General features: G+C 59.9%; 1 protein-coding gene across 2 annotated transcripts; it reads right to left on the bottom strand.

The window, feature by feature from the left end:
* Positions 1-2,018: 2,018 nt before the first annotated feature.
* On the bottom strand, positions 2,019-14,624 carry LOC144279607 (lysosomal acid glucosylceramidase-like). 2 transcript variants are annotated; one of them, XM_077841181.1, is made up of 10 exons: positions 14,558-14,624; positions 6,408-6,599; positions 6,164-6,310; positions 5,865-5,998; positions 4,902-5,074; positions 4,291-4,528; positions 3,933-4,157; positions 3,663-3,826; positions 2,360-2,485; positions 2,019-2,121 (listed from the first exon to the last, which is right to left on the bottom strand). In XM_077841181.1, exons 1-10 carry the CDS (start codon positions 14,622-14,624, stop codon positions 2,019-2,021), a joined length of 1,569 nt encoding a protein of 522 aa, XP_077697307.1. The 2 variants fall into 2 exon arrangements, with proteins under 2 accessions (XP_077697307.1, XP_077697308.1); XM_077841182.1 differs by lacking the exon at positions 14,558-14,624 and adding an exon at positions 6,936-7,002.
* Positions 14,625-21,987: the final 7,363 nt, after the last annotated feature.

The raw sequence follows: 21,987 nt of genomic DNA, 5'->3' as shown, positions 1-21,987 counted from the left end.
GCTTGGCTCGCGGGGCCATGCGAGGGCTTCTTCCAGCTGCTCTTACATTCCTAGGCTCCATATGGCAAAGCAGCTCCTGGGTGACAGCTGGCAGGGGAGGCTGTTTGCATTATGCAGCCCTTGCCTGTTCTGCCCTGTGGCACCTCTCCCAGGATGCCTGGAGGCAGCGCTGTGGCTGCCCCAAGGAGAACGCCAGGGCCTGTTTCCCTCCGATTTAGCCAACCAGGCTGCAGCTCTGGCACAAGGTCCTGGCACTGCTCACAGGACAGAAGCTCCTCTGCTGTGCACTCGACAGCCTGATGTCAGCCAGCGCCCATACCCCAGTTTCTGCAGTGCAGCCCCCTGGGCGTGGGGAGCACCTGCTGGGGAACCATGCATGGCCTGGCACTAGCATGGCATGCTCGCAGGCACGGCTACAGCCCCCAGCACCAGAGGGCTGAGGTTCCAACGTGCTACCCTGTGCTCCGCTTGCAAGGCCAAGAGGTCTGGGGGCACCTGTAACGGGCACTTTCCCAGGGCATGACATTCACCCAACTCGCTTGGTGCTACTTGCCCCCCCCGGCGTACATGTGGTGACCCTACAGCTCAGCACCCCACCCAGGTGGGTCCCCCGCTGCGCCGTGCCGCAGCTTACCCTGCGCTCCCGCCTTTGCAGCCAGCTTGGGAGTGACCTTTCAGGGAGTGACGCAGGGCCCTGGGCCAGGCTGAAGGCAAGCAGAGCCCCTCAGCTTCTCCACTGTGAGTCTGTACTTGGAGCAGGGCATGCCCCTCCTCGCACACAACCCCAGCAGCTTCTGGGGCCTCCCAGCTGCTAGCCCAGCTGGCAGGGGCCCTGCCCCTCACCCTGAGGGGAGAATGACTCACCTCCCCCCTCCCCCCCAGGCTTCTGCTTCCACCCCATGTCAGGCCACCCCACCCCTGCCGCCCTGGATAACATCACTTTGGAAGTATGTGCTGCATTCTCCCACTGCCAAGTAGCGAGGGGAGGATGGGGGCGGGGGGCATTGCTGCTGCCTCTGGCCCCCAAGCTCCCTGCCACTGGAATTACCGCTCCAGTAGGAAACCGCAATGGATGGGCTCCCGCTCCCTTTGGAAAGGAACCGCAAGCTTGGCTGACGTCAGCACTCTGATTACATTCCCGTCTGCCTCACTCCGCATCACCTTCCAGCACAGACGCCAGCTGATTAGCAGGCTGGCGCTAGGCTGTGTGCTAAGACGGCACTGCTGAGCTAGCAGGAGTGGGAATTTCCTGGCACCACCTGGTCCCAGCCTGACCTGGGGCCTGCTCCGAACACTCCTGCTCCCCATGGAGACACCGGCCTTCATGTCACGCCTGGACAGAGCGACAGGCTGGGCTCTTGGCTTTGCTGCTACCCCCAGCCATTGATGGGCCAGCGCTCCAGGCTCGGGGCCTGCTCAGAGGGAACATTCAGCTACTCTTGGGCAGCGAGCTCTGAAGCTTCCTCCCCTCCACGCTTCTCCTCACCCAGGCCCTTCCCCGCCTCACCTGACCCCTCCCCAGCCCACAGCTCTGGCCAACATCCAACCAACCAAGGACAGGTGGAAGAAAAAACACCAGGAGAAGGTGTAGAAAACCTGTTTCTTGTATTAAAACAGCTAGGAAACAGTGGGACCCGGTGCTCTGGGAAGAGGCCCGTCGGGCTGGGGAAGGCAGAGGGGTGGGGGAGCCCTGGGCTGGGAGGCAGGTACCCAGGTGGGTCGGTACTCAGCATTTGCTCAGTCCTGGGTCTGTCATTTACAAGCAGGTTGGTGCATCCTAGCACAACACAGTCACTCAATGTGACCCTGCCCAACCCCAGCCTCCCCCTCCCTTGGATCCTTCAGGTCTCCTGCACTCAGCAAGGCAGCTGACTGGGTGAGATAGGACCCATCTGCAAGTCCCTCCCTGGAGGGATGGGGGGGTTTCTGTGTTAAATGGGGAGGTATCAATGCAGGGGGGCACGTCCTTCCTCCCCCGACAGCCCCCAGCTGCGATCCCGCCTGCCCTGGCCTATTCCTTAGCGTCTCCACAGGTAGGTCTGGATGGAGTCAGCCGGAGCCACAGCCTCAATGAAGCCAACGCCTGGGTCTGAGATCCCGAACGGCACATCCGTGGGGTACCTGGGGAGAGTGAGGTGGGGTGGTGATGCACATGGGAGAGGGGGAGGTCGGTCCGACGGAATCGGAGGCAACTAGAGGGGGGGCTGGGAAGGGCTTTGGGGCTCTTTCCCCCAGGAGGTTTCTTTTCTGCAGCACCCCCATCCTGGGCACCCACCCTCCGAGCTCCTGCCCCACTCGGAGAAAGGCAGCGCCTGGTCTGGACAAGGAGGCGGCCCTCATGGCCCGGCCAGGCACTCACCTGTTCAGGACCACGAGCGCGGCAGCCCGGTCTGGGCGCAGGAAGGCCGCGTACTCCAGGTTGCACTTGTAGCATTTCTTGGAGATGAGCAGCCGCACGCGCTGGGAGCCCTCGGAGACGAACTTGCTGCACAGACAAAAGCGGGAGCAGTGAGTGCACGGTACAAACAGCATATGGAAAGATCATTAAGTGGACTGCCGAGACCCTCAGCAATTTTCAAGTGGTCCGTGAAAAAAAAATGTTTGAGAACCACTAGAGCTCCACTCCAGCCCCAGCTGCATTAAAGACTAAATTTAGATGTGCCTTTCCCCAGGGTGCCGGGATCTAGTGCACAGCCAGCTGCACACTGCAAACCAGCACACGGACGGCTGCTGAGAGCAGCAGGGTCCTGTCACAGCACTGCTGCAAGTCAGCTAGGGTCAGAAATGCACAGTCAGGCCAAAGGGGCTGTGATGAAGTGGGACTGTTCTTAATGTTTCCTCTGAATACTGTAGGGGTGCCTCAGTTTCCCTATGCATTTCTTACGTCTCTAGGTGGAGGGATATGGGGGTGTAATTGTTGCAGAGCAAAGGGCCAGTGTATATAAATGGCCGACACACTGTCTCCTGGCAACTGATGGCCTGGGCCCTTCCCCCCCTCCCCCCAAGATAATAGCTAAAGCTAAAGGAGAACAAAGGAATCAGGTAACCTCCTGGCCCAGGAAAGGGACAAAGCCCAGAGGAGGGGGGCTGGAGGGAGTTTCAGTTTGGGACTGGCTGGAGACATGGAGTGAAGGGCAGATGTGGTTGTCTGGCTCACTGCCCCCCAAAATGGACCCAGCTGAGGGTCCGGTTCTCTGCACCTACAAGCTCTGTTTTAGACTATGTTCCTGTCATCTAAGAAACCTCTGTTTTACTGGCTGGCTGAGAGTCACGTCTGACTGTGAAGTTGGGGGGCAGGACCCTCTGGCTTCCCCAAGACCCCGCCTGGGCAGACTCGCTGTGGGAAGCGCACAGAGGGGCAGAGGATGCTGAATGCTCCAAGGTCAGACCCAGGAAGGTGGAAGCCGTGTGAGCTGCTTGCCCTGGGGACAGTCTGCTCACAGAAAGGAGACTTCCCCAGAGTCCTGCCTGGCTTCATAGGGAGCAGGTCCAGAGCATCGCCCGGGGACCCCGTGACAAGGGCACATTCTGCCTGGTGTGTGCAGGGATACGTACACACGACGAGCTGCACCCACCCTCCTGTTCACGTGCACAGGACATAACAATGCCAGCTGCACCAGGCAGCTCAGCCCTCTCCAAGCCTTCGGCAGGGCCCAGCTCACCTGAAATGGCCCATGTGGTAGAACATGGGCTGCTTGTAAAAGAGATCCTTGCTGCTGTCCACAATGACCGGGCTGTCCACATAGTTCTTGCTCCAGTTGGGCCCCCCGTCCATGTCCAGGGCCAGGTTCCAGTCTGTCCAGCCCGTGACGTAGTTGTTCAGGTTCTGTGAAGGGGAGATGGAGACGCTCAGCTGGAGGCTCTTGGGGGCCAAGGCCCTGGCTCCTGCCCCCCGGAGGAGGCTGAAGCAGTGTGCACTGAGGGGGTCTTACTGTCAGGATGCTGTGGCTGTACTTGCTCCCTCGGTCCCAGCCACCCAGAACCACCCTGGGCTCCCAGAAGTAGGACCCTGTGGAGGCCTCTGTGGAGAGCAGGTAGTAGCTGGGGAAGAGGTGGTGGGTGATGGACAGCGTGAGGTCGATGGGTGCCAGGAAGTCCAGGTACCAGTGAATGCCGATGCCGTTGATGAAGCTGGCGGCCACAGGGTCATTCAGGACCTGAGAGGAGGAAGGAGGAGGTCACCTGCTGCCAAGGCCACCACCAGGGGTGGGGGGCCTGGCTGGTGCCAACCCCTCCACCAAGCCACGCTGCCTGCTCGGAGCCGGGCAAGGCCCAGGCACGTGGACTCACCACTTCCGCCCAGTAGGGCAGCATCACTCGCTGGTCGTCCAGCATGATGAGCTGGATGCCCTTGTGCGAGCTGTTGGCCAGTGCCGGGCCCAGGTCCTGGGCGATGAAGTCCCGTTGGTGCTCAGGAGAGAAGCCCAGGCACTGGAAGGGGTAGAAGACGATCTCTCCAGCCGTGGGCTCGTTCCCAGCTGTCACCGCCCAGAACGTCAAGTTGTGCTTGGCGTATTCGTCCAGGAACCTGGGGGCCAGGAAGACAAGAAACATTAGCAGCCCCAGCCCCGCCCCGCAGCGCCCCTCCTGGGGTGCAGAGACTAGACCCTCTGCCCCCCACCCGCATAGTCTGTAGAGACCTCACCCGCAATAAGATCGTTTGGGGGCAGTTCTCTGGGCTGGGCAATACTGGGGGTCAGACTCATGCTCACAATGGGCCCTTCTGTGATTGTCGCTCTGCTGACTCAGGGAGCTCACATGGACTCCTCCAACGCCCCATCCCTAACACCCATCCAGCCCGTTACCTTGCACAGCACCAGGGCTAGCTGTACCCACAGAGACCCGCCGCATCCTGCCAACTTCTCTCCCCAGGAGAGCCCCTGCCCCGCGCTGCCCTTTACCTGATGAAGTAGTTGGCCCAGGTCTTGTGATACTTGTCCCCCGGCTTCCCTTTCAGCGTGCCCCTTCCTGTCATGGCTCCGTTAGTTTTCAGCCAGATGGGGGACGTCCAGGGACTGGCGTACAGGGAGAGCGGCGTCCTGGCCACAGCCTGGGCATGCTGGAGAATGGGGATCTGAGGGGCAGGGGGAGGCAGGGGATCATGCGCTGCAGTGGCCCCGTGAGCGAAGCTCCCCAGACCACCTGCCCTGCGGAAGCCTCCCTCCACCCGCAGCCTCCCCTGTGAAATGGAGCCCCCATGTCAGGCTGCCCTGGGGCGGGGGCTGAGCAGAATTCGAACACTGTACAGAAACCCACCCCCCAGGCAAGAGCAGGGCCCAGGGACACATGGGAAATGGCACCTCATGGCCCTGACCCAAGTGGCCAGCCTGGCTTTGACAGGCCCAGGGGCCCCAGTGCCCCCCAGAAAGGGCTGGGAGACGCCTGCCCAGGGGGATGTCAGGGGCGGCCAAACCAGTGTCGGATGGAGAGACTAGGATGATCGTGGAGGGGCAAGTGCCAAGGGGGGGGCTCAGTCCCAGCCTGTGATGGCCACAGGAAACACCCAGCATCAGGCAAGGCCAGGGAGCTTGGCCAAGGAGCAAACTGAGACTGGTGTTTCCTGCCGCATCCTGGCTCCCCTTCCCTGCCTCCAGTGCCGTTCCCCCCAGCCCGTCCCCCTTCCCTGCTTCCAGCACTGTTCCCCCAGCCTGTCCCCCTTCCCCGCTTCCAACACTGCAGCCCCAGCCAGTCCCCCTTCCCCGCTTCCAGCACTGTTCCCCCAGGCAGTCCCCCTTCCCCACTTCCAGCAACCCCCCCACAGCCCGTCCCCCTTCCCCGCTTCCAACACCCCCCGCAGCCCGTCCCCCTTCCCCACCACAGCTCCTCCCCACCCAGGGCCCTCACTCGCCGCAGGAACTGCTCACTTTCAGCTTTGTGTCCTCCTCGGTCAGGCTAAAGTTCCTCAGCTCGAAGTCCCCCTCAGAGTCGTCATAGGTGTAGAGACGGACAGAGAAGTCACAGCTGGCCATGGGGACGCGGACCAGGTTGTACTCGATCCCTGTGGGACAGGAAGGAGGTGACCCGGGACCCAGAGCCGGGCCCTTGTCCAGCTGAGTGGACAATAGGAGGGAACCAGGCCCAAGGGCCTTGCTGTGCCCTGGGGGTCAGCAGCCCCGCTTGCCCCACCATGCCTGTATCTCCAGGGCCCAGCCCCACAACTCACCTTCCTCTGAGAAGTACGACTTGAGTAGGTTGGTCTGGGCGCCCGGGGACAGGGCCATGATGTTCATGGCGGCAGAGTCTGTGAGAGCCCCGCCAAAGCCCTTCACTTTCTGGTACTGCTGCGCCGTGTCCAGCTTCAGCAACAGATCTGCGGGGCAGAGAGCAGCTCGGCTCAGAGCCCTGCAGCTGGGAGCAAGGGCCAGGGCCAGCCCTGCCCTTTGCATCCCTAGTGCCCAAGCAGATACCTGGGGCCGTGGAGTCGCTCTGGAACCTCCCCTCGCTGCGCTCCAGCCGCTTGCCTGCTTTGCTGCTCTCATACTTGGCGTATGTGCCCATGGCCGGGACGACAACGGGGTCCAGCGTGTCACAATACGAGGCGTTGCATTCACACACCAGAGAGTCGTGGCCAAAGTTCTTGGCATTGCAGGGATAGCCGCCTAAGGATGGGGAGACAGACAGGGCTGGGGCCGGGCTCTGGGTATAGTTTGAGGCTTCCCCACCCCTCCTGGGAGAGGATACCCACCCATCGATCCCATTCCTCCGAGCTCTGGGGATGGCCCTGAGCAAGGTCCCTACCACACGGTCCCAGACACCCATCCCAGGAGCAGCAGGGTTCTCAGCACACCCGTTTGGTCCCTCAAAGCCCAAGACTCCTGCACCAGCTGATACCCCACAATGCCCCACCCCACCCCGAGGAGAAGTGCAGAGGCTGAGCGCCACCCAGGAGGGACCCTTCCCGCAGGTCACACACACAACACGTCACAAGCGCTTACCTGCCGCCCCGGGCGCTGTCTGGATGAAAAGGAACCAGCCCAGGATGCTGGCGCACCCAGCCCACATGGCGCCTTTCCTGCCCAGTGTGACCCCGCAGCCAGTCCCAGCGAGCGCGGCGCTGGGCACCTGGGCCTGAAAGCAAGATGGAGGCTGTAAGTGTCGGGGCTGCTGGGTCACCCACTCCCCACTCACTGCCCCCTTGCTGGCTTCAGCCTCAGGAACAACCAGGCGGCGAGCCCAGCACTGCGGGGGCTCCTGGAGCAGCACACGGGGGGAAGGGTGGGGCAAGCTGCCCTGCAACAGGCTGTGTCCTGGAACAGAACTGGCGGCCCAGAAGAGTCCTCTTCACCTGTGCACCCTTGGCGTGGCTTGGGCTGAGTCTGTCACCTGCCCTCAGCTCTGTGGCCCCAGGCTAATCTCTGACTGCCCTGCCCAGTTTCCCTTGCAGCCAGGGCTTGGCCTGGTCCTGCTGCTTTCCCTTTTGTGCACCCAGACTTTCCTCCGGCTCTGCCCCCGCAGCAAAGGCTCCTGTCCCTGCACTGGGGTGGCATCTCCCCCCATCTCAGCTCTCTCCCCTTCTGCCCGTCTCAATGCCAGGGCCAAGAGGAGCTGCTTCCCTTAGGACCCTGGCCAGGATTCCCCCTTTCCTAACGCGGCCCCATCTCCTCCCGTACAGCCTGCTCCAGCCTCTCCCTCACCTTCAAAGCACCACCCAGCTCCACTCCTGGCTCCAGCAGCGTCTCCCCACTCCTACACCTGCTCCACCCTGGCTTCTCCGGCTCCACCCAGCTGCTTGCCAGAGCTGCTCCCTTTCCCTCGCCCACTTCTGAAAGTGAACCTTCCCACTCAGCCCCCCAGCTCTTCCCATTGCCCCCATCCCCACACACCCCTGCAGCCATCCCCTGCACAGGTCTTCAGGCGGGAACACTGTGTGCCTCCATGGGACGGCAGTAACAGTGGCTGCTCTGCATTCCTCATGGGGGCTCAGCAGCCATGTATGGCTCAGCCATTCAGGGTCCCTTGTGAGATGCCGTGCACAAGGGCTCCCAAGTTGTGGCTGCAGAAGAGCCCTCAGCTCCAGGGAGAGGGGCTGTTGGGTGCTTTTAACCTCAGTTTCTGAGCTCTGCTCTGCATAATTGCACCCGCAACTAAAGCGTGTCCAGGCTCCAGTTGAGCTGTGCCCAGTATGTTCTCTGGGCGTCGCCAAGTGCGGCATTTCTCCAGCTGGCAGTACGGGGAGCCCAGCTGGGCCCTGCCCACCCTAGAGAACTCGCTTGGCATTGGGAACATAACTTAAATAAGGGACCAAGCAATGAGTCGGCTGAGCGACCACAACGGCCTTTCATTGGGACTGGCTGTGCCTAGGTGCGAAGCCACTGCCATGTCCGGCAGGTGGTGTAGCACAGTGATGAACTGGCAGTGCAAACGCCCCCCCTTCCCACAGTCCCAGTGCGTCATGCATGGACCCGGGATTCACTAGGTCTAGCCCTGACTCTGCTACTCCTAGGTCTCTGGGCAAGACTCTGCCTCTCACAGAGCCCCGGTTTGCCCATGTGTGGAACGGGGCAGCTCCACCCTGCCTCCCATAGGCCAGTGCGGGTTAACTAATGAACACGCTCTGTATTCCCCGTGGGCAGCTTTCCACTTACCTGAACGACCTCAGTCAGCCCCCATGCCCAGCACCGAACAAACCAGACTAGCCCCACTCACCTGGTGAGCCAGCAAAGCAGAGACCCCTGCTGCTGAGACCACAGGTCCTGCTCTGCCTCTCTCCCCAATCCCCAAGAGACTGGGATGCAGTGGCACCTGCCTGGTGGGGCAGGAGCTCTGTGGGAGGCGATGAGCCAACCTGCTCAGCCAGAAGAGTCTGTCATGGGGAAAGGGAGGTTCCCTGGCACTGACTGAATTCTAAAGGGAATCTGGGGAGGATTTTGCAACTTTTGCTCCGACCCTCCCAGCAGCATTTGCAAACCTCTGGTCACACAACACGACCCAGGAGCAGGGAAGGCCCCAAGTGCTGGTCTGGGGCAGAGGGAGAGGACCCTCAGGGGAACCCCCTACCTGCCTCTCCATCTCTCCCCTGAATTCCTTCTATGGACTTCCCTGATGCACAGGATCAGCCCCACCCCCAGTCCAGAAACCTGGGGACAGTTCAGAGTTTCTCCTCTGTAATGTGTTTGTGCCACTTCTGCTCTCATCTCTTTTCAGGCTGTTGTCTCAGGGTCCCCTGAGCTCTCCTGTGGGTCTCTGTAAATGCTCAAGTCTCCACCAGTCCAGACAGCAAACCAAGTGCTGTCTCTGCAGATGTCTCCAGTTCTCAGCATTGCCTGAGTCACCCCAACACCCCACCTTGCCTCTGGCCGCAAGTCTCACGGCAACAGTTCTGCAACCTAATAATCTTTGGTTTACATTTCTCCAGCCATCTCCCACACTGACGTCTTCCGCTAACTCCACCAATCAGCTAATTCTCGGCTTTTGGCAGAAACCCCACACGACCCCCTCGGTGAATAGCGAGGAGACGGTCGGCCACAGGGTAAGACACCTTCCCGGGCACATCTGCGTCAGTCACCCCAGCACTCATGTGCCGATGGGATACCTTTCGCGGTCTTTGAAAGTAGGAATGCGCAGTGGCAGGTGCCCTGGCCTCCCAGAAAACCCCTGAGAGCAGCTCCCTCCTCAAGAACCTATCCACAGGCTCATCTGGAGAGCCCTAAAAAGCCCTGTGCTAGGAGCAGTGATTACCCTGGGCTTCCCAGGAGGCAGAGGCCTTACAACCTTGTTAAAACAGCTGTTTATAAGAGCCCCCCCTCCACTTTCCAGGGCTGCTTTTCGCAGAGGGTGGGTTGGATTGCCCCCCCCGCCCCCCCCGCTCCTAAGAGTTAAACAGGCCACAACCAACAAGTCTTGTGTTTTTGGTTGCTTTAGAGCCAAGATCTGGTCAGCGCTGGCCCATTCCCTGCTCTGTCTCAGCTGCCTTGGCTAGCATACCTGCCATGGACTGCAGCAGAACCAGCCCTTCCAGGCCAGCACCAAAGTGCAAGTTCTGGGATGTAAACACCTCCTTTCCTGCCTGGAGCAGGCAGCGCTGTTCTTGCGCAGTAGCTTGTTTCCTAGCACAGAGAAAGGGTGAGAACATCTAAGGTTTCCCCTGTAGCCTTTGCCACACCTGTGAGCAGGCAGCCAAACACTCAGCTTCCTGACACCTCTCCTGGCGTGTGAAGCAGATGCCAGCCCCAGGCTCCTGTCAAGCTCTGCACCAGGTGGCAGGGGACAGCTCAGACTGTTTGTGTTATTCAGCAGGACAGGAGACCCCAAGAGCTTCCTGTGCCCTTAGGCTGGTGGTTCCCCCTGTGACGAAGTGGGACTGTTCTTAATGTTTCCTCTGAATAGTGTGGGGGTGCCTCAGTTTCCCCTAGGGAGTTCTTAAGTATCTAGGTGGTGGGATAAGGGTGTATGATCATTGCAGAGCCCTAGAGGGCAGGTGTGTGCAGGGGTCTGGACACAGAGAATGGCTGACACCCTGTTTCCTGGTAACTGATGGCCTGGCCCTTCCCCCCTGCAAAGTGAGAGCTTAAGGGGTTGGAGAACAAAGGAATCAGGTGACCTCCTGGCCCAGAAAGGGACAAAGCCCAGAGGAGGAGGGGCTGGAGAGAGTTTCAGTTGGGGGCTGGCTGGGGACATGGAGAGAAGGGCAGACGTGGTTGTCTGGCTCACTGCCCCCCAAAATGGACCCAGCTGAGGGGTCCTGTTCTCTGCACCTACAAGTTCTGCTTTAGACCATGTTCCTGTCGTCTAATAAACCTCCTGTTTTACTGGCTGGCTGAGAGTCACGTCTGACTGCGAAGTTGTGGGGCAGGACCCTCTGGCTTCCCCAGGACCCCCCTGGTCGGGAAGCGCACAGAGGGGCAGAGGATGCTGAATGCTCTGAGGTCAGACCCAAGAAGGTGAGTTGTGTGAGCTGTGTGTCCTGAAGACAGTCTGCTCACAGAAAGGTTTCAGAGTAGCAGCCGTGTTAGTCTGTATTCGCAAAAAGAAAAGGAGTACTTGTGGCACCTTAGAGACTAACAAATTTATTTGAGCATAAGCTTTTGTGAGCTACAGCTCACTTCATCGGATGCATTCAGTGGAAAATACAGTGGGGAGATTTATATACATAGAGAACATGAAACAATGGGTGTTACCATACACACTGTAACCAGAATGATCACTTAAGGTGAGCTATTACCAGCAGGAGCGTGCGGGGGTAGGGGGGACCTTTTATAGTGATAATCAAGGTGGGCCATTTCCAGCAGTTGACAAGAACGTCTGAGGAACAGTGAGGGGGGGGAATAAACAAGGGGAAACAGTTTTACTTTGTGTAATGACCCATCCACTCCCAGTCTTTATTCAAGCCTAAGTTAATTGTATCCAGTTTGCAAATTAATTCCAATTCAGCAGTCTCTCGTTGGAGTCTGTTTCTGAAGTTTTTTTGTTGAAGAATTGCCACTTTTAGGTCTGTAATTGAGTGACCAGAGAGATTGAAGTGTTCTCTAACTGGTTTTTGAATGTTATAATTCTTGACGTCTGATTTGGATCCATTTATTTTTTTACGTAGAGACTGTCAAGTTTGCCAATGTACATGGCAGAGGGGCATTGCTGGCCCATGATGGCATAGATCACATTGGTAGATGTGCAGGTGAACAAGCCTCTGATAGTGTGGCTGATGTGATTAGGTCCTATGATGGTGTCCCCTGAATAGATATGTGGACACAGTTGGCTTTGGGCTTTGTAGCAAGGATAGGTTCCTGGGTTAGTGGTTCTGTTGTGTGGTATGTGGTTGCTGGTGAGTATTTGCTTCAGGTTGGGGGGCTGTCTGTAAGCAAGGACTGGCCTGTCTCCCAAGATCTGTGAGAGTGATGGGTCGTCCTTCAGGATAGGTTGTAGATCCTTCACGATGCGTTGGAGAGGTTTTAGTTGGGGGCTGAAGGTGCTCTCCTGCTGGTAATAGCTCACCTTACCTGACACCCTGTCACGAACTCCCTAGGAGATGCTCTGGAACTGCTCCCTGCAAAGCCAGGCAGGACTCTGGTGAAGTCTCCTTTCTGTGAGCAGCCTGTCTGCAGGACACAAAGCTGCTCACACAGCTTCCACCTTCCTGGGTCTGACCTCAGAGCATTCAGCATCCTCTGCCCCTCCGTGTGCTTCCCACAGCCAGGCAGGCTCCTGGGGAAGCCAGAGGGTCCTGCCCCCCAACTCCGCAGTCAGACGTGACTCTCAGCTAGCCAGTAAAACAGACGGTTTATTAGACGACAGGAACATGGTCTAAACCAGAGCTTGTAGGTGCAGAGAACAGGACCCCTCAGCTGGGTCCATTTTGGGGGGCAGTGAGCCAGACAACCACGTCTGCACTTCACTCCTCGTCCCCAGCCAGCCCCAAACTGAAACTCTCTCCAGCCCCTCCTCCTCTGGGCTTTGTCCCTTTTCCGGGCCAGGAGGTCACTGGATTCCTTTGTTCTCCTACCCTTTAGCTCTCACCTTGCAGGGGAGAAGGGCCCAGGCCATCAGTTGCCAGGAGACAGAGTGTCGGCCATTTATGTACACTGACCCTTTGCTCTGCAACAATTACACCACCTTATCCCACCCCCTAGAGACTTAAGAAATGCCTAGGGGAAACTGAGGCACCCCTACGGTATTCAGAGGATACATTAAGAACAGTCCCACTTCGTCACAGGGGCCTCCGCACCCAGCTCCTCCGTAGGGTCACTGTGACTCTTCCCTCTGTGGCTCCTCAGAGAGCATTAGCCACATAGGTGAGTAGCTGGAGGCAATGGAGGGCAGGACAATGGCAAACACCATTGTGGCACACCAGCCACTGGGCATGGAACACTTCCCAGAACAGCTGGGCACTGGCAGCCTCCATCGGGAGGCTGCTCCAAGAGCATGGGGTGGCATGAGGTTCTGCCTGGGTGTCACTTGGGCACCAGATGATGGGGGTGGTACTCTTCCAAGCTCTACCCACAGAATGAGCTCCACCCACGAAACACCACTCTCAGACACTCGTGCAAAATATGGCTTGGCTAGGCTCCTTCTTGGGTGGGTAGGGGTGGCTCTTCCATGCCCACTCACTCTTGATGCAGCAATAAGCCGTCATGCACTGCAGCCGTGCCGATGTTCACACCATGCTCCTCCCCATGTGCTCCAGTGAGCCGCCCAAATAGGCAATCGGCTACACACCGGCACTGGGTACCAGTGTGAGCCCCATGGGGGGAAGGGGCAGGACATGCTTGGCATAGCTAGTGTTCCCAGTTCTGCTAATCCAGATGTTGCTGCCTCACTGATGCTGGGGGCACGTTTTGGAGGCTTTCAAAGGCTTTCAAAGTGTGTCCAGTGCCTAGCTTAGCAGAGCCACCATCCAGCCTGGGGCTGCCCTGGCCTCCTTGCTTCCAGCTGCTTCTCTGTCCCACAGGCTCTTCATGGAGCAGGATCACAGGAGCAGCTGGAGAAAGGAGGCTCTGGCTGAACTGGTGCCAGTGGACACACAGCGAGGGGAGATGCCCTGAGGCCCAGAACTGCGGGCAGCTTGGTGCCAGCCGCAGCACTTGCCACGGCTGGTGATCGCTGCAGCGGGTTCATCGATCACAGGGGTGGGGGGTGCTCTCTACATCCCCCCCAAACGATCCCAGATCATAAACCTACCCACCCCCCCAGTCCGTGCCCCCTTTGCCCCCAGCCGGGCAGGGCAGAGTCCAGCCCCATAGTATTACGTGATCCCCATCGAGTGTGCTGGAGTGCAGGCTGCTCTCTCTGGCCCTTTGCAGTAGCCCAGCCCTACTGGCAGCAGCTCACTGTGGCCAGGGTTCCACCCCCCAAGGGGCCTCACTGGGTCATTCCACCCCCCAGCAGCTGGGTGGGGCTGGGAAAGCTGGATTTTCTAATGACCTCCAGCCATGGGCAAGCCCCAAAGTCTCCAAGCAGAAACCTGCCCAGGGTCCCCCCATGAGAGAGGGCCCAGCCCCCTGTGACACGGACACCCACATGGCGGGCTGCGGGAGATTCTGGATTTGATTTTGCAGCTTAGGCCCTTTTCTCCTCCCCGTTCTCCTTCCAATGCACCTCGTCCCACCCCGCTCCTGCCCATCTGCACACTGTGCCCACCAGGCACCCGCCTGCCCCAGGCAGGGAGCCAAGCCAGGAGGGGCTGGGCCGCGCACTGCAGCCTGGGAACCACACCGCTCACTCCCTGGGATGCTGCACCCCCTGCTGGATCACTGCTTTCTAGCATGACTAGTGCATGCCACCTCTGCACCGGGTGAACTGTGCCCGCAAACTGCCCCGCCCAAGGGGCGCCCAGGCAGGGCCCCTTGGGGGTGTCTGTGCACGCGAGCGGATGTTCGGCAGGGCCAGATACAGGGCCAGTGGGGAGGGGATGCAGATTCCAAAGGCAGCAAGCCCAAGCGTTTGGGAAACTGAAAGCACGAACGTTGTGGATGCCTGCAGCGTGGGCATTGCGGGTGGGGAATGGGGCCTGACAGGGCAGCTCCATGGGAGCACACAGGTCCTGGGGACAAAGCGCAGAGGCTGACCTGCCCCCAGGAGGGACCCTCCACCCGGATCACACACACGACGTGTCACAAGCACTTACCTGCCACCCCGGGCGCTGTCTGGATGAAAAGGAACCAGCCCACGATGCTGGTGCACCCGGCCCACATGGCGCCTTTCCTGCCCAGTGCCATCCCCACCGCCAGTCCCAGCAAGCGCGGCACTGGGCACCTGGGCCTGAAAGCAGGATGGAGGCTGTGAGTGTCGGGGCCGCTGGGTCACCCACTCCCCGCTCAGTGTCCCCTCAGCAGCACCAGCCTCAGCAGCAGCTGGGCAAGCCCAGCACCACAGGGACTTCTGGAGCAGAACATGGGCAGGGGGCCAAGCTGCCTGCCCCAGCCCAGTGATGGGGGGGGTCAGGGAGTGGAACTGGACCAGCCAGCTGAGTCCTTGCTGCCAGCACCCGGCACTCAGCAGGGCTTGGGCTGAGGCCATCACCTCTCCTTGGCTCTTCTGCCACTGCCGGGGGCTGCACCATGGCACCCAGGCCCACGGCCCCGGCCCAGCCCTCCGCCCGCCCCTCTGGCCCCACAGCCAGGGCCCGGCCCGGCCCTCCGCCTGCCCCTCCGGCCCTACAGCCAGGGCCCGGCCCGGCCCGGCCCTCCGCCCCCACCTCCGGCCCCACAGCCAGGGCCCGGCCCAGCCCGGCCCTCCGCCCGCCCCTCCGGCCCCACAGCCAGGGCCCGGCCCGGCCTGGCCCTCCGCCCGCCCCGTCCCCACAGCCAGGGCCCGGCCCGGCCCGGCCCTCCGCCCGCCCCGTCCCCACAGCCAGGGCCCAGCCCGGCCCGGCCCTCTGCCCCCCCTCCGGCCCCACAGCCAGGGCCCGGCCCGGCCCGGCCCTCCGCCCGCCCCGTCCCCACAGCCAGGGCCCAGCCCGGCCCGGCCCTCCGCCCCCCGCTCCGGCCCCACAGCCAGGGCCCGGCCCGGCCCAGCCCTCCGGCCGCCCCTCCGGCCCCACAGCTAGGGCCCACCCTGGCCCTCCGCCCGCCCCGTCCCCACAGCCAGGGGCCAGCCCGGCCCTCCGCCCGCCCCGTCCCCAGAGCCAGGGGCCAGCCTGGCCCTCCGCCCGCCCCGTCCCCACAGCCAGGGGCCAGCCCGGCCCTCCGCCCGCCCTGTCCCCACAGCCAGGGGCCAGCCCGGCCCTCCGCCCGCCCCGTCCCCACAGCCAGGGGCCGGCCCAGTCTCACCATTTTGCCCTCGTGTCACGTTTCCAGCCTTTCCTGCCTCTCTGCCCCAACAGCGAAGGCTCGTGTCCTGGCTCCAGGAACTCCTGGCTACTTCACGCCAGCTCCCCCAGTCTGGGGCTGCCCAAAAACGTCCCTGAGGCTCCTTTGGGGCCAGGCGTTCCTATAAAGGGCCTTCATCTGCCCGCCCAGCTGCAGCCGGCTGAGTCACCCGCTCGGACAGCGATGGCAGCCGGACCACCCAGCGTTCGCGTCTCCCACCCGGAGATGCTGCGCACGTCCTTGCTGCCCGCCATGGGGCACAGCAGGGCTAACCCCCAAGGCTGGCCAAACTGGGAGCCCATTGGACAGGAGACAAAGAGCCAAGAGCCAGAGGGGTGGCAGGACCCTTTCCACCCCAGAGGTCAGTGGGGACCCATAGCCTTCATAGCAACGGCCTGTGCTTGCCAATGCCGGCCTGTGGGTCCCTCAGGGACCCTGGGGAGCTGTAGAAGCTGGGGAAGCCTCTCCAAAGCCGCAGGCTTGGCAGCAGCTTTGGGGTCTCAGGTGGGGCATGGGGTCCCTGTGGCCTAGAGGTGCTGCAGGGACCAGCTGAGGGCCACACCTTAGCACTGTCATGGCAAGTGTGGACCTAGCCTCGGGCCTCGTCCCTGACCAGGGGAGGGGCTGTGCTTTGGCTTGTTTTCAGCATAGCAAGTTTATTGGTCAGCGTGACCCCCCCCGTCCATCGGTCCATCCATCCCCCAGCACTCAGCCTGGTCCCTCCTGGGCAGTGCCTTGCACTGGCTCCCCCCGCCCAACCCTGGTCACCTCCATCTTCCCCTAGCTGCTCTCGCTGAACCCCATTCCGTAGGAAGCGGCACTGCATCCGTCTCTGGGCTCGCCCAACTGCTCACGGCTGCCTGTCCCCCCCGAACGCCTTGCCACTGGGGCACCCTCAGCTGCCAAGTGCTGCACAATTCCCCTGTGACCATGGTGGCCTTCTCAACCACTCCTGACTTGCCACCCGCTATTCCTGGAGCATCCCCCAAACGCCCCTCTCCACTGCTTACTACAACCCCTAAGCCCCCCCACCCCATTCCCTGGGCCACACACCCAACGTCACACAACGCTCTGGTCGCCTGGGGCTAAACACCCCCAGTAAAACAAACATGAAGGCTGCAGGCTCCTTCAGAACTAGGCACCGGCTCAACTGCAAAACCCGTCCCAGAGCCATGCGCTGCACCGCTGAGCATCAGCGTCTTGGCTGCCAGGGCGGGAGTGCTGTGACAAAGTGGGACTGTTCTTAATATTTCCTCTGAATAGTGTGGGGGTGCCTCAGTTTCCCCTAGGCAGTTCTTAAGTATCTAGGTGGTGGGATAAAGGTGTATGATCATTGCAGAGCCCTAGAGAGCAGATGTGGGCAGGGATCTGGACACAGAGAATGGCCGACACCCTGTTTCCTGGCAACTGATGGCCTGGGCCCTTCCCCCTGCAAGGTGAGAGCTAAAGGGTTGGAGAATAAAGGAATCAGGTGACCTCCTGGCCCGGAAAGGAACAAAGCCCAGGGGAGGAGGGGCTGGAGGGAGTTTCAGTTTGGGGCTGGCTGGAGCCATGGAGTGAAGTGCAGACATGGTTGTCTGGCTCACTGCCCCCCAAAATGGACCCAGCTGAGGGGTCCTTTTCTCTGCACCTGCAAGCTCTGTGTTAGACCATGTTCCTGTCGTCTAATAAACCTTCTGTTTTACTGGCTGGCTGAGAGTCACATCTGACTGCAAAGTTGGGGTGCAGGACCCTCTGGCTTCCCCAGGAGCCCCACCTGAGTGGACTCACTGTGGGAAGCGCACGGAGGGGCAGAGGAGGCTGAATGCTCCGAGGTCAGACCCAGGAAGGTGGAAGCCGGGTGAGCTGTGTGTCCTGTAGACAGTCTGCTCACAGAAAGGAGACTGCCCCAGAGTCCTGACTGGCTTCATGGGGAGCAGTTCCAGAGCGTCACCCGGGGACTCCGTGAGAACTGGTGGTAGAGGTGGGATGTACTGCACCCCATGGGTGGCACTTCCTGCAGTAAGTGACTGGGGAGCAGTAGCACGAAGGGGGATTGACGAGGACCAGGTGTGCTGAAGGCTCAGAGAGGAGCGGTTTCGGAGAGCGGTTAACCCCTGGGAGTGTGTGACCAGCGAGAAGGACTGTGCAGTAATGGGGTCCCCCCCGGGGACTGCGGTGAGCAGTCTCAGGGGCAGAGGAGTCTGCAGCTCGACCCTGGCAAAGAGGTGGTGACCTCGAGAAGGGCTGGCACACTAGGGGTTCTCCCTGGAAACCGTGGGGAGCTGAGAGTACACAGGCCTGTGAGTCCACAACAACTTGGGAAGAGCGGAGTGATGGCCTGTCACCGTCTCCTTAAGAAGGACATTGTAACCCTGTGCAGAAAGAGAGGGTCGCACATTGGAAAGTTCACCAAAGCACAGTTAATTGTGCAGCTGGAGGAGGACGACTGCCCTAAGGAACAGATTCCTGACCCCAAATGGGGCTATAGCAGGATCTGGGAGCAGCTGGAGTGGGAGCCAGGCATCCCCAAGACTCCAGTCCCCGACCAGACGAGGGTCTTCACGATCGGGTTCCCCATCGGGGGATTGGAGACGGACGGGATTGGAGCTGAGTCCCAGAGAGCAAGAGGACTGTGAGAGACAGCGAGAGCCCAAGAAAGAGCTGCAGAAGCAGCAGCAGCATGAACTGGAGGTGGGGGAGCGGAGAGGCCTAGGGGACCCCCCAGGGGTGAGTGGGGTTAGACCCTGGGGGGCCAGTTCCGCAGGGAACCTTGAGACTAAATTGCTGCACCTGGTTAAGGAGGGGGGGGTGTGTGGATGCCCACCTCACTGCCTTTGAGCAGGCTGGCGATTTGAAGCAGGGGGACCCTGCGGAAAAGCCCCAGTATCTAGCTCCCTTGCTGGGTCCCAAGGCCATAGACTCCGTCAGCCAGATGGGTGGGGAGGCGGACAGGCTCCCACTCCTGATCCCAACCTATATGTCTGTGTGGAGTTTCCTGGGGCCAGGCCCCTCGGACCTCCAGTGGGAGCAGAAGGTGATGGTCAATGCGGAGACATTTCTGGGGTGGCGAGATCCTGGGACAGAGAGAACTGTTGTCAGGCCCCGGGTGGTGCAGCCTCAGATGCCGAGGGGCTGTGTGAGGGTCCCAGGGACGAAGCCCCTCGCCCTCTCTATGGCCCAGATCCCTGTGAAGACCCAGGAGGGGTGGGGCTGGCTGGTTGTTGGGGTTCTCCAGGATACCAGCTGCAAGACCCTGTTGTGGGGTGACTGTCTCTTTGGGACAGGATCCAGACCCTGCTCCGGTAACAGCCGAGGGTTTGAATTTGAATCCAGGGAACCAATCGGTGGAGAGGAAAATGGTCAGTGAAAATGCAGCTGACCTGGCTGGCAGCAGGGAGGAGCGGCTAGGCTCAGGCTACCTGCCTGCCTGTAACCAGACCCCTGGGGCTGGGTGGGACAGAGAGATGCTCCCCGCCCCCTTGCACACCGGAGAGGGGGGCTCAGGGGGCTCAGGCTGGTGCTGATGCAGTGAGGAAAGCAGCGAGCTCACTGCTTACCCCCACTGGGACAGCAAGGGCAGCGCTGAGCACAGTGGGAGCTGAGACCCCAGCTGAGCGGGGGGACCCACAGGCAGGGCAGGGGATCTGTTGGGAGTGACAAGGTGCTTGGTAATGAAAGTTTGGATGAGCCTAGGCAGCCTTGTGAGCTGATGGCTGTGTCTAGTCAGCAGTGGGGGAAGGCGAGGAGAGTGGAAGATGAGTGTCCCTGGACCTCACCTGTTAGCTGGGTGGAGAATTGTGAGAGTGAAGGAAACGTGCCTGTGTCTGTCACGGGTATTGACTTGCCTATGGAGGGAGCTACCCTAATCTCCAAGCAGCTGTCTGTGACCAGCCTTGTGTGCTGGGACAAGGGGAAAGAGATCCCAAGCTGTGTGTCTGGGAAAGGAGAAAGTGTGTCCGGCTCTTCTTTGTGGAGCAGACAGAAGGGGCCTTTCAACCTGTGACGGTTGAGGATAGTGCAGTTGTCTCAGAGTTGGTTCTGGATTCAGCTAAAGCCCAGGAAGGGAATGGTCCTAAGTCTGTGTCTGCTCGGGAGAATGGCCCTGTAACTAGGTCTCATCCAGTTAGTGTCTATGTAAAATCCCAGAGACCAGACAATTCTGGTGCTTGTATTTTGCCTGTTGCTAGTGTGTGGCAAAGGGAAGGAGAATGCTTCTGACCTTTTATCTAGGAAGTCTGTCAGTTTGCCTGAAAGGGGATTGTGTAGAAATCCGCCTGATGGGCCAGAGGTAATTCTGGATGTAAGTGAGACCCAGAAAGAGTCTGTTGTTGCTCAGGAAAGTGTTCCTCTAGAGCAAGCCCTAGGTAAAGAGAGTAAGAGCAGAATTTCTGTGAGGGGTGAATTGTTGCATAGAAAAGCCCTAGGGAAAGGAATCCTCATGGAGTCTTTGCAAGCAGTTTACAGCCACTGAAGGGTGTGAAAGTGATTTAATCAAGAAAGTTTCAGTTGCTAAAGGCCAGAAATTTTCTGTTGTGAATGGATCCACTGACTTTCCTGTTGAAAGATCCAGTGTGGATAGCTTTGAGAAGGTCTCAGATGGAGTGAAAGCTGTTAAGAAAGGTAAACCGTCCTATAACCAAGTGGCTGTGTTTGGCCAGCTTGTGGGGGAGACAAGGTTGTTGAGAAAGGGATGTCTCCATGCTAGTTCTGTAAGTGAACAGTATGTGGCCCAGGTCAAGATGGGGGCCCTTAACCAAGAGAGCCCGAATTGCAGCCCTCCAGACTGGAGCACTCGGAGAAGACCCAATCCCAGTTTGATCCCCTGGGGTTTTGGGGGGGCCAAAGGGCAAAGGCCGCATGTGGGAAGATTTATGCGGCCTGCAAGTGCTATCAACCACCCCCGACCTAAGGGAGGGTGTGAAACTGGAAGGGCCTGGTGTAACTCCCACCAAGGAATGGGAGAGATGCTGGGGCATCAATGGGAAAGTTGGTGGGTTCGAACTTCCCCAGGTCACCGGCTAAAGTGACCCCGCTCAGTTCGATCTTGAAGGGGGGAGAAATGTGACGAAGTGGGACTGTTCTTAATGTTTCCTCTGAATAGTGTGGGGGTGCCTCAGTTTCCCCTTGGCAGTTCTTAAGTATCTAGGGGGTGGGATAAGGGTGTATGATCATTGCAGAGCCCTAGAGGGCAGATGTGTGCAGGGGTCTGGACACAGAGAATGGCCGACACCCTGTTTCCTGGCAACTGATGGCCTGGCCCTTCCCCCTGCAAGGTGAGAGCTAAAGGGTTGGAGAACAAAGGAATCCAGTGACCTCCTGGCCCCTGAAAGGGACAAAGCCCAGAGGAGGAGGGGCTGGAGGGAGTTTCAGTTTGGGGCTGGCTGGAGCCATGGAGTGAAGTGCAGACGTGGTTGTCTGGCTCACTGCCCCCTAAAATGGACCCAGCTGAGGGGTCCTGTTCTCTGCACCTGCAAGCTCTGTGTTAGACCATGTTCCTGTCGTCTAATAAACCTCCTGTTTTACTGGCTGGCTGAGAGTCACATCTGACTGCAAAGTTGGGGTGCAGGACCCTCTGGCTTCCCCAGGAGCCCCACCTGAGCGGACTCGCTGTGGGAAGCGCACGGAGGGGCAGAGGATGCTGAATGCTCCGAGGTCAGACCCAGGAAGGTGGAAGCTGTGTGAGCTTTGTGTCCTGAAGACAGGTTGCTCCCAGAGAGGAGACTCCCATAGTGTCCTGACTGGCTTCATGGGGAGCAGTTCCAGAGCATCACCCAGGGACTCCGTGACAAGTGCCTAACTGCTTCTCTGTGGTATCAGCTATCTTTATGGGGCAGGGCAATTAAACTACTTTCCTCTGGTGCCACCAGCCACATCTGCCCTGCTACGCACAGAGCAGGGATAGGCCACACACAGCTGCGGGGACCCTCAGGGAGGCCAGCACACAGGATGCATCCGACTGACAGGCTGCAGCCAGGTCAATGCATCCCAGGAAGTGGGGACAGAAGCTGGGAAATCTCCAGGGAGGCTTAGTATGGAATGTGACCAACTAGAGAGAAGCCCCTTGTCCCGACCCCCCACAGCCCGCGTGGAGATGCCTGGCCAAGGGGAACCCCTCAGCCAAGCCCCATCTCAGATACTCATTGTGATCAGCCCCTCAGTTTGTCTTTTCATCTGCCTGCCTCACGGCTGAGGAGCTCAGCCAGGGACAGAATAGTCAGGGAGAATGGCTCTTGCTTTTCCCTGAAGCTGGGTGGGGGCTTGGGGC

Source organism: Eretmochelys imbricata, chromosome 24 (genome assembly GCF_965152235.1).
Source record: "Eretmochelys imbricata isolate rEreImb1 chromosome 24, rEreImb1.hap1, whole genome shotgun sequence".
Lineage (NCBI taxonomy): Eukaryota > Metazoa > Chordata > Testudines > Cheloniidae > Eretmochelys > Eretmochelys imbricata.
This window is presented reverse-complemented; position numbering and strand designations above follow the sequence as displayed.